Raw genomic sequence first — 15,383 nt, 5'->3', positions numbered from 1 at the left:
CAACTTAAGCCTTGAAAAGCAGCTTTGTGCCGAATGTAAAGCAAGTCTGTGGGAGCCGGACCCAACCTGGTGTGAAGTCCTGAAGCCAGTCAACCGAAGCCCCCGGGTGCGTGCAGGCTCAGGCGGTGGCTTCTTGGGACACAGCTGTGGACAGAGTTGGCAGCAGAAGTCTGCGGGGAGCTGCGGGGGCGGGGGGGGGGGTTGTGTGCCGTGAGCTTCCGCGGGGCCTCCGTGCAGTGGGCTCCGGGCAGGAAATCGAAGCCCTTCCTGACTCCCCGGCACGAGTCCCCTGGGAGTTCTCACAGGAACACCCAAGGATTGTCAGGCTGAGACAGAGCTTGAGCTCTTGAACTGAAATGTGAGGCAGGACCTTATTTTGTTCCATGAACTAGTTCGGTGGGATAACCTGATACTGCTTGAACTGGTTCCTCCCCTCAAAAGAACAGCAGTGGTGAGAGATGACGGGCTCAAACGGAAAGATGAGTGAGTTTCGAACCAGCCCCGGCCTTCAGATGTTGTTCAGGATGTGCCGGGTGGTGGTGGTGGTGGTGGGGGGGTTTGTCCTCTGCTCATGGCCCCAGATCCTTGTGAATGGCCCTGGCCTCAGCTGGGTGGTGCTGTGTGCGCATGTCTGCCGGCCGGAAGTCAAGGCCTGCCACTCGGAGTCCCTCCCTTCGTCCCTGCTGTGCCAGCCAGCCAGGAGTAGTTCCTGCTGCAGACTGTGAGAGGGGACCCTGCAGGGAACCATCCACTGCTTGTCTTTGCCCCTGGTACCATGGCCTTCCTCCTCCTGGCCGTGTGTTTGTTTGGCAGACGACACCCCCCAAAAAACAAACTGGTGAGTCTCAACTCTGCTCATTTGGTTTACCTGGGCAGCTTTTGGAAAATAGCTCTTTGAGCTCTGGGCACCGGCATTTTCAGAAGCTTCCCAGGTGATGCCTCACCCAGTGCGGGGGAGGCAGTGCCAGCCCAAGCTTCCCACTGCAGGGATAGGGCCTGCACGCACGGTGAGGCAGCTGCCCACCACAGGCCCAGACCTTCAGGTTTCACCAAGTGTCTCCCTTCACCCCACCTGCTTGGGGGGCCTCCCGGGGCAATCAGTGAGGTTAGGTCTGCCTGGAGGAAACGGAGGTGAAACTGATCTGTGTCTCTGCATGACAGGGTTGTCATGTTTTCTGCCAGGATGAAAGATCAAGACATTGGCCATGAAAGGCAAAGGCAGTGTCGCAGGGGAAGGTGGGTGGGTGGCAGGGGACAGGCATGCCTCAGGTCTGTGAAGCCACTGCAAGGACTTCAGAGCTGTTCCTCCCCAAGTCACACTCTAGAAAGATACTTGTTCAGTAAATGAACATGTTCTGATTAAAATAAAAGTGGTCAGTACCAACAAGCCAAGCCTGTCCTGTGACGACAGACTTCCCTAACGAAAGACCAGCACGGAACCTTTCTTCATAGATTAAAGCTCTCTCCTGGCCACAAGAACCCGGAGTGGGAAAACATGGCTCGGGGAAGTCCAGGTTAACTCCCACCCACCACCTTGTCTATGAGAAAAGGACCATCCTGAGTAGGCCAGAGCAGCTCTAGAAGAAAGCCAGGGGGCCACCAAGAACCTGAGCAGTAGGAGCCCTGATACTGATTGTCGAACCTTCTCAGTGGGCAAGAAATATTCTAAACTGATCCCAGTTCTCCAAGTGGGTGGTTCTCGGAAGGACCTACAGTGAACCAGGACTGGCCCCCAATCTGTGAGCTTGGGAACTATTAGGTCTTTGTGGTCTGACTTGTCAGACAGCAAAGGGATGCTTGGAATCTCTAACTCTTCATCAGCCTTGGACTTGGCTTAAAAACCTTGGTATCTCCACACTTTGTGTGGTTTGTGAATTACCACACGGGGGTATACCAATTTCCATTTTAAGAAATAACTAATTATACTTACCTGCATCTTTTCAGTGACATATCTGTTCAGGCTCCCTGGGCTGACTTTTTAGACCTGTCACCACCGTCCACCAGGCAGGCAACTGTGTATGTGCGTCATTTCTGATCTACACCGGCACAGACCACGGGGAAGGTAAGGCCATGGCCTTTTCAACCAGGTCTGGGCACAGAGACTGGATTGCAAGCCAATGAGGTTTCTCACCCGATGTCTGAGCGCTGCGTTGTTTTGAAAGGAGAGGCTTCTGCGGGCTGGGAGGGGACTTGGGTTGCTTCCCACTCACCACCACAGCTGGCAGGCCCCAGAAAGCTGAGCTAGCTCACAGGTGGGCTAGTGGCCACACTTGACCCCAACATACCGTCTGCAGTCAAGCAGGAGGAGAGGGTGGCCTCACCCCACCTCCTAGCCCAGAGGAGGGGAGATCTGCTTGACCTGGAAGTTGCCGAAAACCTCCCCCCGCCTCCACTGCCGAATAACCACCCAGCAAATGGTCCACAGGTAAGCAGTCTCCGGACAAGTGGCTCTCCTGAGCTCCCCCAGAGGAGCCCACACAGGCACCCAGGGATGGCTTAGCTGGCAGTCAGATCTCAAGGCGCCAACATGGCCAGCAAGCGGCTGAGCCTGAGCCCAGAGGTAGGCGGTGGGCTTGCATCTGCCGGCTGTGCCGTGGGGCGCCTCTGTGCCCACAGGTCAGGACCCCAGCCTCTCTCTGCCCTTCAGTGGGGCTGCTTTCCCAACCTTTTCCATCTCCTTTCTGGGACCTTTGCACCAGCTAGACAGAAGCAGCCAGGGGCATAGCAGCTGCCCCCACACCTACCCACAGAGCAGACAACGCCTTAACCCTCTTTCATTCCTAAGGGAAAGCACACTCGGTTTCTTTGCCTTCAAACCAACCAACCACCTGGCCCTCTGGATGGTCTTTGCTATTTCTTCTCCTCCCATCCCTACCTACCCCATTCCTAACAGCCTTACCATCTGCAATCCAGTTGGCCCCACAGGACATGGCAGGTCATAGCCAGCCTGTCTCCTCCCCTCCCCTGGGCTCTGCCCCAAGGATACCTCCACAGGTGAGGAGCAGGAGTAAGGAATTTAGCAACTAGCCTACTGAGAAGAAAAATACTGTTGTTTTTTAGGTCCTTTTAAAGCTTTTCCAGTAAAACAAGATTTTTGTTAATATTTAAATTGTAAACCAAATGCTGGCAACCATATATAGATGTTTGCTATGGACAAGACTGGGATATCATACTTGCAGAGACAACTTCGGAATTAGTTTAAATAAACCAATACGTTTTCTCAGAAATTAGTATAATTTCCTTCGGTTTACAATCCATGATATGGAAAATTTAATAGAATGTTAAATAATTTACCTTCTACCCTAAAAGTAAGCTATAGAAAATGGAATCACTATTAGGATCGAATAATAACAAGGCTTTAACGGCTCAGTGGTTTTTCTTAAGAGTATATAAATATATAAATCTTGAAAAGATAACACTGTTAGTTGAGCTGTAAAATCCATAAAAATAACAGTTCTGCCACAGTGCACAGACATGTTCGTTCATTTGGCTCCCCCACCCTCCAAGCAGCTTTCCGGTTAGAAGTGGAAGACCTAGAAAATCATAGACCTACGTGAAATAATGAAGATAGTGAGAAACGGGTGTGCAAAAAATAACCTTTAAAATTCCATCTCCAACATCACAGATGCCCAGTAACAGGACTTTCAACTGGTTTAGTGAACACCCAGGACCGTCTCAGCATCCTCGTGCTGTGCTGGCTGCAGGCTCCGATCCCAAGTCTGCTGCTGCAACGGGGAGAGTGGTCTTCAGTCTGAACCAGGATGGGGGGGCCCCCGCTGAAGGGCGCCCTGAAGGAGGCAGGTCCGTGTGTGCAGGAGTTTCCTGAATGTACTGGGGAAGATCCCCGCCACCTCCTCCTCCATCCTGGCACCCGTGTCCAACCAAGGCCTCTAGTCAGTCTTACCATTAGACCTTCTGCTTGTTGGTGGCACCTGTCCGTGGCCTCTGCGTGTGGCACACCCTCGCCCACCACGTGGCAGGAGTGGCTGCACGGCTCAGCCAGCACATCCACAAATTCTGGCCCCCAGGGAGCAGGTCTGCGTACTCCAGGTTCACCTTCAGACCACCCGCCTTGGGCAGCCCCTGGCTTCCGGCAGCAGGCAGACAGTGTGGCCCATGGTGACGCAGGGCGACCAGGTCCTCCTCCTCCTCCTGAGGTCGAGGTGCTGCTATTCCTCCTCCAGGCGGCGCCCTGGGGCTCTGCCTCCTCGGGCCCCTCGCTGCTATTTCTAACACGATCCCCTGTATCTTGCAGGCTGGGTAGTGTCCCCGGCCGTGGGCAGCGCGCCCTTGTGCTGTGTCCTCTTCCTCAAGCAGGCAGAGCCCCTCTGCAGGCAGGTCCTGTGCTCCTCCGCCCTGGCTCGGGGCCAACCACCCCCACCCCTGCCCAGCTGCGCTTTTAAAGCTCCAGGACAATGTAAACTTGGGTTTGTTTCCCTGGCCTGGCGAGGCTGCTGCTCTCTCGAGAAGGTCCGGGGTTCCTCAGAGCCTCCCGTGCTGTGGGCTGAGGCAGCCTCTCTCCAAGGGGCTACAGCCATGGTCCTGGCCCCACAGATGGAAGGCTCCATCTCCAGAAGTCAGGACCAGATGTGTGTGCTTAATTAATTCGAGACACAGGACAGTTTTTGCCTTCACCCAGAGCCGGGGGCATGGAGGCCCCAAACAGTAATACATCTCGTTAATGGCTTGGTTTCGTCTAGCAGTCACTGCTGGAATCCAGGCTCCGGGCCTTGGGGCCAGGATGGCCACCACGACAGGCCACTTCCCAAGAACCCAGCTCACAGCACTCCATGAGGCACGCGGCACCTGCTGCTCTCAACAAGGCTGGTGCACAACTAGAGGCGGTTGTCTCCGTTGACCCGAGTCCTTCGTGGGGCCCTGGACAGAAGGAGGGAGTGTCCTTACCAACAGTGGGGCCTCGTAGCCCCATGGAACAGCCCAAGCCAAAGAAAGCCAGACATGGAAAACCTCTACCCGGGAGCAAGAGAAGGACCAGAAGGGGCCGCAAGTTGTCCTTCCCATCTCTGCGGTATGCTACCCACCCTTCATCCCCTCACCTCCGTTCCCGACTGTCAAAATGGTCTGCCAGATGCTCCTGGGAGATACGAAAGTCCTCAAATGGCTGCTGATAGCGGGCTTCAAAGAAACCTTCCCGGGCCCGGCCATGGAACAGCTGGCCTGAGGCATCAGAGCCCCGCTCCCGCAGAGACATCCCGAATGGACTGAGGTCCCCGTTCTCCTGCTTCAACAGGGAGTGCACGTGGGGTCAGTGGCTCCCTGGGGCCTCGTGAGGATGCAGCCCGCCAGCCCCCCAGCCACGCTGCGGTTACCTTGGCAGGGAAAACCTCGATCTTGACGAGCAGGGAGGCCAGCTCCAGGTCCTCGCTGTAGTTGTTCTTCAAAGGCACGGCTCTGTACCCTGGAGGAGAAGGCCTGGCTCTCAGCCTGGGAGGGAGCCGGGCAGTGGGCCCGCCCCCCGCACTCCTTGCACCCCCACGTAGGTCCAGGCGCTGTCCTAGGAAGGGTCCTCACCTGTCTTCAGGCCTTTCACCGGGAAGGTAGCCTGAGCCAGGAAGTTCTGATCACTGAACATGTCTTCCTCATACACCACAAAGCGCAGAAAGGCGAATTCCGGGTTACTGATCTGGAAGTGGAAGGGCTTGGCAGGCCACACAGGGTTCAGTCCATTGTCCACTGCAGAAGTCAGGGCAAAAGGCCTCAGGCCACCGGCTCGAGAGGACAGAGCTGCTAGTGTGGAGGGGCCTCCAGGGCAAGGCGAATGGGGAAGGCAGACCTACCCACGAACTCTGTCTTCTGCTTGACGCTGTCATACTCCGCTCCAGCCACCTCAATCTCCACAAAAGGACACACGATGCCTCGGCCATTCTTTGGCAGGTGCCGGGCCCCCAGTACCTGGAAGGCAGGCCAAGATGGGCCGAGGACTGTCCTTTCTGCTCCTTCCCAGGCCTCACTCTGCAGTGGAGGCAGTGCGCCCTCTGCTGGGCCCCAAGGAGGCGGCCCGCTAAAGGGCTCCCAGCGTCAAGGCCAAAAGAGCGGAAATCTTCGCTTTAGCCGCAGCGTTCAATGGAGTTGCTGCATCTACCTCATTAAATCCATGTCTGTTCTAACACGGACATCTCTTAAAGGACTCCGCCACAGGGAAAGAAAACAGAAATCTCTTCTTGGGGGTGGAGCACATCCTCCCTAAGCTCTCCCCAGCCCTCCTTCCAGACGGCTCAGCCCCACCCACCGTGAAGTGGGCAGGTGGCACCAGCTCGGTGGCTCAGGGCCGGGTCTCCAACAGAGCTGGGGGCAGGGGTCACTCTCGCCCCAGCCTCATTCTCGCTGGCCCCTGCGGGTGGCTCACCACTGGCACTAGCTCCCTGTCCTGCCAGGCGGCGGCTACCCACGGCTGGGCCTCACCGGACAGTGTGGCTCTTCAGGGCTGAGAACAGGCCCCAGTGAGCCCACCTGCCTTGGGCCTTTACCACTCTGGGCCCAGCCCCACAGTGGAGGCTGCTAGTTGCCTCCCACCTCAGAGGGTGGTCAAGCCTTCCTCAAGCTCAGAAAACCATCCTGTGCCCCCCTCCCCACCCCAGTCACGCAGACCCCCTAACCTTGACCCTGGACAAGAGCCCCAGCAGAGCGACCCCCGCCACCCTGAAGCCCCTCGGCGAGCAGCACGCACCTCAATGCAGACGGCATACGGCTCCAGGCCCCGGAGGCTGCTCTTGTCGAAGGGATCGAAGGCTTCATCCCGCATGGTGCTCGGCTGCAGCACGTAGCCACAGCGGCCGCCGGCCATGAACAGGGCCTGGTTCATCTGCATCGGCTTGTCTGGAAGAGCCGGGTTACAGCGGACTCCCGCCCAACAGCCCACAGGGCCCCTCCCCGCCCCACAGAGCAGCGCCTCACCTGGGGTCTGGAAGTTGAGGGCCACGAGCTGACTGCCGCAGATCCACATGGGCAAGGGGTCGTAATTGGAGGAGTCCAGCCGCTGGCCCTTGGGGTAGATGCGGGAGAGCTGCAGCCGGTTGTACTGGAGGAATTTCTTGCCTTTGGCCTTGTTCACGTATTTCTCAGCCTTGGTTTCCGGAAAGGACGACATGTCCCGGTAGCAGGCACGTTCTGTGCCAATCTCTGGGCCAAACAGGGAGAATGCTGACAGAGCCCACCCACCCAAGCAGCTCCCCAAACCCCATATAAAGGAATGGAATGCTCCTCCCTCTTCCTCCTGCCAGCGAGGGCACACAAACCCACCCCGCTGGGGCCGCGGCCCTTACTCTCTTCATCGAAGGGAACAGGCCGACAGTAGACAACCAGCTCGGAGAGCTCCAGGGCGATCTTCTTCCTGCGCTCCATCATCTTCCCCTCTGTGAGCTGGTGACACACACAGCCTGTAGCCCCCGCCCGGCATAAGGGTGCACCCACAGCACAGGTGTTCTCCGAGCCCTTCCCTGTCCCCTGCCTCTTCCAGACCCCACTGGACAGTAAACAAGGGCCCTCTGTCCTCAAGCCCCACCTCAGAACCATCCTTCCTCTTCTCTGCCTTAAAGGGCACACCTGCCCTCCAACACTCTCAGAGGGTGGGATCCTCACCACCACCCATGCCTCTGGGACAGCTCAGGGTCCTGGGGCAGGCTGTGCACTCCAGCAATGCTGCGTAAGCCTTGGGTACCCTGCCTCCCTTAGGCAAAAAGGTAGCCTCCTCTGACTCCCATGGGGATGCAGGCCTCTGGCTCAGTCTCTGGTGCCCAGAGGATAACTCCCCCTACCTCCCAGTCGTAAGAACCTCACCACCTCAGCTCCCCCGACCCCAGTGCAGCCACCTACACAACAGAGCCACTCGCAAATGCGCCCTATCCTGTCCTCACCCCCCGGCAGAGGCCCACTTCCTTCCATCAGGGGCTCCTACTTTCATAGTCTTACTCCCTCTTTTGGCCCAGACCCCAGAATCCATCCCCCAACCAGCATGTCTGCCAGTAAAATCTCAGCACCTTCCATTCACTGTGGGACTCAAAGGTCCCCATTCTCCAAAGCAGCCACAGACCTGTGGCCTTCTAGCCTTCTCTCCCACACCAACCAGTGGGGGAACGGCCATCCCCTTAACCCTGACCAACACTTTCCTCTCCATCGCCCCAGACTCAGAAGAGGCCTCCTCTTCCCCGCTGGCTCCTCCAGCAGTCGGCACACGAGCCTGCCCTGGCTCCGGCCCCGTGGAGACGCACTCCCTTTGCCACACCCCACTGCCCACGGCCCCCCAACCCTGGCCACCACACTGCCGTGGTTCCTTGTCGTGGCACTAGGGCCGTCTGCTGCTGCCAAAACCAAGGGGCACTCTCAGGTCCTTATCATGCCTGTTGGTACCTCCACAGCCCCCAAGACATCGGACTCCGCCCACCCCGGCGGCCGCATCTAGCTGCACCCCGTGCCAGCGAAGCCCTTTTCCCATACCCGACCGCCCGTTCTTCCTGCCTCCAGCCCAGGACCTCTCTGGCCTCCGTGCTAGCTTGTGCAAGTGCCCGCCAGGCAGAGCCAAGGGGCGTCCTACGGCCATCTCCAGCTCTGACAGCCGCAGGGCTGGCTCCGTGTGTCTCCCACGGCTCCTGGCCTAGAGCGGGGCCCGATGCCGCAGGCCTCACCCCCCAAGAGGCTCGCAGGCTGCCAACGCACCCCTGCATCGCCCCAGACGCGCCTCACCCTGGCGTCTGCCGTCTGGGCCACTTCTCGGATCTTCTTCACCCAGTCCTGCAGCTCCTCCTGCGAGTCGGCAGCGACATCCAGGGACCAGTGCGCCACGGAAGCCATGCTGATGGAGAAGACGAAGAGCCGGTTGTTCTTGCCTTCAGGACGGACGGCTGCGAGAGCGAGAGAACAGAGCCGGCAAGATGGTTCTGCGTCCCCCGCACCACAGCCCAGGCACTGGGCTCCCTAGGCTCCGAGCGCCCTCACCACCTGTCCTCCTCCCCACACACCATGAGGCGGACAAGGCTGCTGGGCCAGGCCCATGTGCCAGCAGAGGACCTCAGGGCTCCGAGCAAAGTCCCTGCCGGGAGAGGCGGGCTGGGGCTCAAACCCCAGTCTGTTCCCCCTGGGTCCCCTGCCCCACCCCGGGACCTCGCCCGGGAGGAGAGTGGAGGTCCACGAGCCGTCTGCGTCTCCCAGAGTGCCTGGCTCCAGTGAACACGCAGGGCTCAAAGCTGGAGGTGAAGACAGGAGCCCAGGGCATCAAGGGAGACTCCAAGCACAGGGAGAGCTCCGAGGGAGGGCGGCCTCTGGCTTCTTCCCTCGGCATGTGACGACAGCCACAAAGGAGAGCCTGACCCTAAGGAACGGTGGGCTGGAAAACGGGATAGGGGCTCACCAATCTGACAAGCCGGCACATCCAAGACCCCCCGGAGCAAGTCCCCCAGGGGGCTGTTCTCGTCCAAGTGCTGTGGAAAGCAAAGCCCACAGGTGCGTCAGTACATCCGCTGTACACATGCATGGATGGGGGGGTCCTGTGTGCACACAACAAGCACACCCCACCAGCACACACATGACAACACAAACAGCACGTGTGTCCTGGCAACTGCAGCCCCTCAGGGGTGTGAGTGGACTGCAAGTGACAGTGGCTGTGTCACTGTGTGTGACTGATATGTTCCCCCCGCATGGCTCTGCACTCACCTCCCTCTCGGGCTCCAGGGCTGCGGGGCTGACCATCTCCTCCACATAGTTCGACGGGAACCACAGCTGCTTCTTCCCCCCGTAGTCCCCTCGCCACCTGTGGGAGCAACATGGCACGGACCTTAGCAACCACCCCCAACTTCCACAGGAGGGGAGCCCTTGCCAAGGCCCCCCACGGGAGCCAGCTACAGCCAGCCCACCGGCGTGTGCGCCCCGCCCTCCCACCCCCGGAACCCACGGCTGTGGCTCCGGGCACCAGGCTCACCAGCCACCGTCCTGCTTCTCCACATTCTGGATGATGGCATTCTTCGTGAACGTCAGCTCGTCCTCCCTCTGGGCCTTGTAGTCAAAGAGGGCCTTGACAGCGCACTGCAGGGGGGCAGCGGTGAGAGCAAGCTATCCTCACCCACCTCCTGACCTGGAGCCACCTGCCCAGCTCCAGTCCTCACCACTGGACCTATAGGAGACTCCAGGACAGATGTGACAGAGGACAGTCCCAGGGCCTCTGCCACAGAGACTCCTGAAGTCCAGGTGAACCCCTGCAAGCCCCACAACCTGGACCCCAGGGAGAACCTTCCATCTGTCCCCGGGAATCAGGGCTGGCAGTCTAGGGGGAGAGGGTGTGTGGGCGCCTCGAGTGCCTCCCCTGGGACCTGAAAGCCTATGGGCATGGCTAGGACCCCATCAGTCCTCATCTGGGAAATAGAAGAAAAGAACTTCCTTCCCAGGCTCCCTGGCTGCTGAGGGAAGGGGCTGAGAAATAGGGAACAACTCCTTTACCCCTTAGAGAAAAGAGCAGAAAGAGGAAGATGCTCTCTGACAGATCTTCATGAGGTGAGGGACTGAGGAGCAAAGAAAAAAGTTTTCTGGCCAGTGTGGCCTGCCCCTGCCCTGCTGCCACCCAGGAGGAAACAGGAGTTACCCTGGGGAACAATCTGGAAGGGTCAGTGTGGACCCCCAGGGACAAGGTCTGGGAGGGGGTCAGCCCAGGGAGAGCTGTGGTCATACACAAACCACACATCTCACAACCTCTCAGGCCTCGGAAAACCACAAGCACCACTTCTCCACAACGACCACAGATGGGCCCCTGAGCACAGAAATGCAAGCCCTCAGCCGCTGGGGACCCCCCACCTCCACGCTTCCTGTACCAGAGGCCTGATGCTGTACCTTGAAAGTTGGCATAGGATTCGCCTCCACGTAGAAGCCAGGGTTACGTCCCTCGTACAGGGCTCCGTAGTCAGGCTCCTGCAAACGGGACCAAATGGGATAGGTTAACACCCAGAGAGAACAGTGGTTACAGGCTGCTCCAGGCCCCTCGATCAGTGCAACAGGCCCACGTGTCCTGCTACACAAGGCCAAGTCTGCCCCTTCCCTGGTGTCGGGTCCACCAGCATCTCAGACCTCAATGGGTGGTGGCCTGGCCCTCCCTACTCTCCACCTTCTTACCCTTGAAACCCTCCCCATGATTCTGAGACGTCTCTGTTCCTGAAGGCCCAAACTGTTGGGGCGTTGTCCGCAGCGGGCTCCCGCAGGTGCCGTGCACTCAACTTTCTAGCCCAGTGGCTCCCTCCCTCCCTCCGGGTGTCCCCGCCCCAGTCCCGCCAATCCACCAGTCCAGCCCTGGGCCCCAGTGGGCGCAGCCCCTTCCCTGGACACCTGTGCCCACTGATGACAAACCTCAAGGAGACCTCCCGTCCTAGACCTTCTGTCCAGCGCCACAGTCCCAGTACTGAGCCCTTCCCGGCCCCTATGCCATCTGCGCAGGCTTCTACCTCACTCGTCTTACCCACCTGACTCTTCGCGCCACAGCCGCCCTTCTGTAGCCTCCTCTCCCCTCTGCCCCAGCGACAGTCTAGTCCAGGCCCGGCTGGCGAAGCCTCAGGCCTTGGGCCTACTGCTCCCTGTGTGAGTTCCAGGACCTCCTCACCCCAGAACTCAGCTCACAGCCCCTAACCTCTTCCCCTAACGCATGCCCTTCCTTGCAGACACACCCTCGCAGATGACACATGCCCCAGGACACTGTCCTGGCACCTATGCTATGGCCCCCAGCTGGGCAGAGTGACCTGTCCAGGAGCTCCCACACCCAGACTGTCCCACGAGTGCCCAGAAGCTAGCCCAGGGTCCCTGCCTGCCACGATGCCCCCAGCCCCAGGCCCTCACAGCAGTGCCAATCTTCTCCAGCGCCTCCTCATTGATGGGGTAGCGCAGCTTCATTTTGCGGTACAGTGGGTGCTTCTCATAGTAGCTGATCAGGTCCACAAGGCTGTCAAACTCCGAGTTGCCCAGCATCACCGTCTGGCCCTCCTGCTGGACACGGCAATGCTTGATCTTGCCCTCGGCCCTGAACAGAACGGTCACATGGGGTCAGGGAAGCCCAGATCTGGGCATGGCCCCACACCACCTAGAGCACCCCAGGCCACGGCCCTCACCGGAAGGAGATGGCGTAGGAGTTGGGTTCATTCCGTTTTCTCACCAGGAAGGCCCCGTCCCGGGGGACACGCATCAGCATGTGTTCGGCCTGAGCTCTGGTCAGGCTGGCATGGTACCACCTGAGGACAGGCCCAAGTCAATCACTGGCCTCCCTGACTTCGGTCCCCCACCAGCCCTCAGCCGCCAGGCCCTCCCTCACTCTTTGCTCTCGTGGGCATTGGTCTGCGGGACAGGCTCTGAGAGGCGCATCTCAAATTCATTGCAGCGCAGGGGCACCTGCTGGTAGTGCGTGATGAGGTCATAGAGTGAGTCAAAGACCAAGTTGTCTGTCAAGAAGAACTTGGGGGCCCCAGCGTCCTGGCGGGAGTGGATCCGGCAGTGCTGGACTTTCCCGTTCCTCCTGCGGGAAGACAGGGAGGCGGCGAGAAGCAGGTGTGGCCCAGAACGCTGTGCTCCAGCCCAAGCGAGGCGCCCGGGTTGCTCAGTGGCTGGGCAGACCCGCAGAGGGGCTTCAAAGCACCCAGAAAAGTATGCGTGTGCATGCATGTGAGGAGATCACGCTCCACGTGAGAGCCTGTAACAGAGACCAACACCAGACAGAGGTGGTCTCGGCAGGGGGGCACAACAGAGTGCAGCACACGTGCTGGGACTGGGTTACCAGAAGGAGAGGGTATAGTCGCCCACGAAGGTCTCGCTCTCCCGCACAAGGAAGGAGCCGTCGGGGGCCCCGGTCTCGATGCAGTACTCAGTGAGCAGGCGCTCGGCAATGTGCCGTCCATCCCGTCCCGCGCCGAGCTTCCCATGGAACCACTTCTCACTGGAGTGCAGCTCCGTGCTGCCACTGGCCTGCAGGGGGAGGGCAAGGGCAAAGACACTCGGTGACTCTGACCCCAGCCCGGCCCCTAGCCCTGGGCTGGCCCCTCACCTCCTTGGGCTCCTCCTCATCCTCATTGCCCTGGTCACTGCTGGTCTCCTCGGAGTAGTAGATCTTGCTGCTGGTCAGAACGAAGTAGTGCGGGTACCACTCCTGGGAGAGAGCAAAGTGGGGCCCATGAACGGAGGCCTCCTCCCAGCAGGCCCCCACGCTCAGCCCGGCCTGGCACTCACATGGTTCACAGGGTCCTCCAGGTAGAGGATGCCGTTCTTGATGGAGTTGCTGATGTCGTTCTCGGAGTACATCACCGACGTAGGCACCTCTTCATAGGCACTGCCCTCTGCCAGCTTCTTGTGCTGCGGGAGCAGGCAGGACATGCAGCGCCAGCCCAGTCCGAGCCCCCGCCTCCTCACCCAGGCTGAGACCGCCAGCTAGAGCCACGGCCTGGCAGAGGCGCGCGGAAGGGTGGGGCGCCCCCACTGCTACCTTGATGAGGATCTTCCTCTTGAGCTGGTTGGGTGAGGGAAGCCCGTCTGCAGCGATGTCCACGGGCTTGGTAAGGAGTGTGTCCCCAAGCACCTTCTTGAAGTACTGTGCCATGTTTCTCTGCTGGGCAATGCTGCAGTGGTCCTCGATGGATAGGATGACCGGGTACCTGCAGGGCAGGGGACCAGTGCGGTGACGGAGACCTTCCAATTCTGAGGGGTCAACACCCAGTCCAAAGAGCTGCTCAGAAGAGGTGTCGGGAAGCAAGGGCCCGGGGGCCGCGTCTAGAGGGCAGCTAGCCAGAGAAGAACTGGCGCTCCTCCCTAGCCCCTGGAAGGAAGCACGTGGTGAGTACGGGTGGAGCTTTAGTTTGTTCCACAGGCTAGAGAAGAACCCATGAAGGGCGAGCCGAGGAGGCAGGAAACAGGGAGGGGCTTAGGAAGGATGGCTCAAGCAAGCGGCAAAAAAGGAGGGGAGGCCAAGAAGGACAAAGATAAAAAACGGGGAGTGGGGACAGAGCACTGGAAGGGACCCTTTGTCATAGGAGAGAGCTGTAGCCAAGCTGACCCCCACCCCCACTCACTCTGAGGCCACGAAGGCATGCTCCTTGATGGTGTGCAGAACATCTGAGAACTTAATCTTGGTGGTAAGGGTGTGTCCATGGTAAATGACTGGCATCCCATCTGGGCCATCCCAGCAGTCCACTGGGCAGGAACACAACCACAGTCAAGAGGGCAGGTCCCGCCAACCTACTCTCCCACCCCAGCCCCCACTCACACTCAATGCAGCGACAGCCCATTCGCAGGCAGCGGGCGTAGGCTTCTAGGGAGGACTCGCTGGAGAATTGGTCCCCGGTCAGGTACCTGCACAGGGAAGGAAAGGCAGGGGTGGTTGGGTGAGTGCCTCCCTCCGAAGTCCGGGCCAGCGGGGCGGGGGGTGCCAACGGAGCCACTCACGTGTTGTGGGAGGAGGAGATCCAGTAGTGGGAGAGAGGGTTGTTCATGGTGTCCGGGCACACGGCATCCAGCTGCGAGTTCCACACACTGTTCTCTTTGGAGAACAGGAAGGTGACAAACTGTCCAGGAACAGGAAGGAAAGACAAGAGTGAGCCACTACCCCAGACCACTGGCTTGGCTGTGGTGGGAAGGAGAGGACGCTCAGTGTCTGTCACTGAGGTGAACAAGGTGGTGGACAAGGTGGACGGCGGGGAGGAACAAGGTGGCAGCCCTAAGGAGAATCTGGCTCCTGGGACCCAGGTGGGGTTCTGGTCAGTGCCCCCCATTCTGATGTATGGGGTGTGAGAGGCAGGGCTCACCTCATCCAGGAAGAAGTATGGCTCTTCAACTTCCCGCAAGGGGTCTCGAAGGAAGCTGAGCATGAACTCCTGCACCTGCAGCCGGTCAACAGCCCACAGCTCCTGGTGGGGTGGGGGGGGCGCATGAGAGGCTACCAGCGACGAGCCCAGCCCCCCGCAGCCAGGAACCCTGGCCCAGCCCAACCCAGCCGTACCCCCTGGTACTCGAGGAGGAATTGCTGGAACTCGGGAAGGGATACTCGACAGAGCTCCGGCCGCTCCCCCGCCCTGTGGGAGAGAAGGGAAGCACCTGGCAGCCAGGTGGCTGGTGCAGCCCCCAGACAACGAGGGCCCCCTGGAAGGCAGAGCCCAGCTCCCAGCCATCACAGATGACCAAAAGGGTCCAGCATGGCTTACCCCCTCCCACTGCCTCCCACCTGTACCAGGAGTCGCCAGGGGAGAGAGGAAGGAGGCCCCGGGGAGAACCCCACCACCCCACTTCAAACCAAACCTCAGGGCGCTGGCTTCCAAGAAGGGGAGGTCCATCTGCAGGAGACAGAAGCTGGTCAGAGCGAGAGCCCCCGGGAGGCCACATGGGAAAAGGGCTTTCGGGAAGAAAGGCTGGACAACAGA

The 15,383-nt window shown here is 59.6% G+C and overlaps 1 protein-coding gene across 2 annotated transcripts in view; it reads right to left on the bottom strand.

Moving 5' to 3' along the window:
• Nucleotides 1–3,370: 3,370 nt before the first annotated feature.
• The window catches only part of PLCG1 (phospholipase C gamma 1), a 37,281-nt gene continuing 25,268 nt past the window's right edge, over nucleotides 3,371–15,383 (bottom strand). The window contains exons 8-33 of one of the 2 annotated variants that reach the window (XM_047747022.1): nucleotides 15,262–15,296; nucleotides 14,966–15,038; nucleotides 14,772–14,873; nucleotides 14,413–14,531; nucleotides 14,234–14,319; nucleotides 14,040–14,160; nucleotides 13,457–13,625; nucleotides 13,204–13,326; nucleotides 13,022–13,123; nucleotides 12,755–12,942; nucleotides 12,296–12,496; nucleotides 12,096–12,215; nucleotides 11,827–12,007; nucleotides 10,834–10,911; nucleotides 9,932–10,035; nucleotides 9,667–9,763; nucleotides 9,365–9,434; nucleotides 8,701–8,858; nucleotides 7,284–7,380; nucleotides 6,916–7,140; nucleotides 6,689–6,837; nucleotides 5,799–5,913; nucleotides 5,533–5,694; nucleotides 5,331–5,419; nucleotides 5,058–5,239; nucleotides 3,371–4,878 (exon numbers count right to left, since the gene is read on the bottom strand). In XM_047747022.1, the coding sequence (XP_047602978.1) occupies nucleotides 4,836–4,878; nucleotides 5,058–5,239; nucleotides 5,331–5,419; nucleotides 5,533–5,694; nucleotides 5,799–5,913; nucleotides 6,689–6,837; nucleotides 6,916–7,140; nucleotides 7,284–7,380; nucleotides 8,701–8,858; nucleotides 9,365–9,434; nucleotides 9,667–9,763; nucleotides 9,932–10,035; nucleotides 10,834–10,911; nucleotides 11,827–12,007; nucleotides 12,096–12,215; nucleotides 12,296–12,496; nucleotides 12,755–12,942; nucleotides 13,022–13,123; nucleotides 13,204–13,326; nucleotides 13,457–13,625; nucleotides 14,040–14,160; nucleotides 14,234–14,319; nucleotides 14,413–14,531; nucleotides 14,772–14,873; nucleotides 14,966–15,038; nucleotides 15,262–15,296 (3,189 nt within the window). In that variant the 3' untranslated portion in view covers nucleotides 3,371–4,835. Of the gene's footprint in view, nucleotides 4,879–5,057; nucleotides 5,243–5,330; nucleotides 5,420–5,532; nucleotides 5,695–5,798; nucleotides 5,914–6,688; nucleotides 6,838–6,915; nucleotides 7,141–7,283; nucleotides 7,381–8,700; nucleotides 8,859–9,364; nucleotides 9,435–9,666; nucleotides 9,764–9,931; nucleotides 10,036–10,833; nucleotides 10,912–11,826; nucleotides 12,008–12,095; nucleotides 12,216–12,295; nucleotides 12,497–12,754; nucleotides 12,943–13,021; nucleotides 13,124–13,203; nucleotides 13,327–13,456; nucleotides 13,626–14,039; nucleotides 14,161–14,233; nucleotides 14,320–14,412; nucleotides 14,532–14,771; nucleotides 14,874–14,965; nucleotides 15,039–15,261; nucleotides 15,297–15,383 lie in introns of both variants that reach the window. The other variant, XM_047747021.1, reaches the window with a different exon arrangement.

The sequence above is a fragment of the Lutra lutra genome, chromosome 9 (assembly GCF_902655055.1).
Source record: "Lutra lutra chromosome 9, mLutLut1.2, whole genome shotgun sequence".
NCBI lineage: Eukaryota > Metazoa > Chordata > Mammalia > Carnivora > Mustelidae > Lutra > Lutra lutra.
This window is presented reverse-complemented; position numbering and strand designations above follow the sequence as displayed.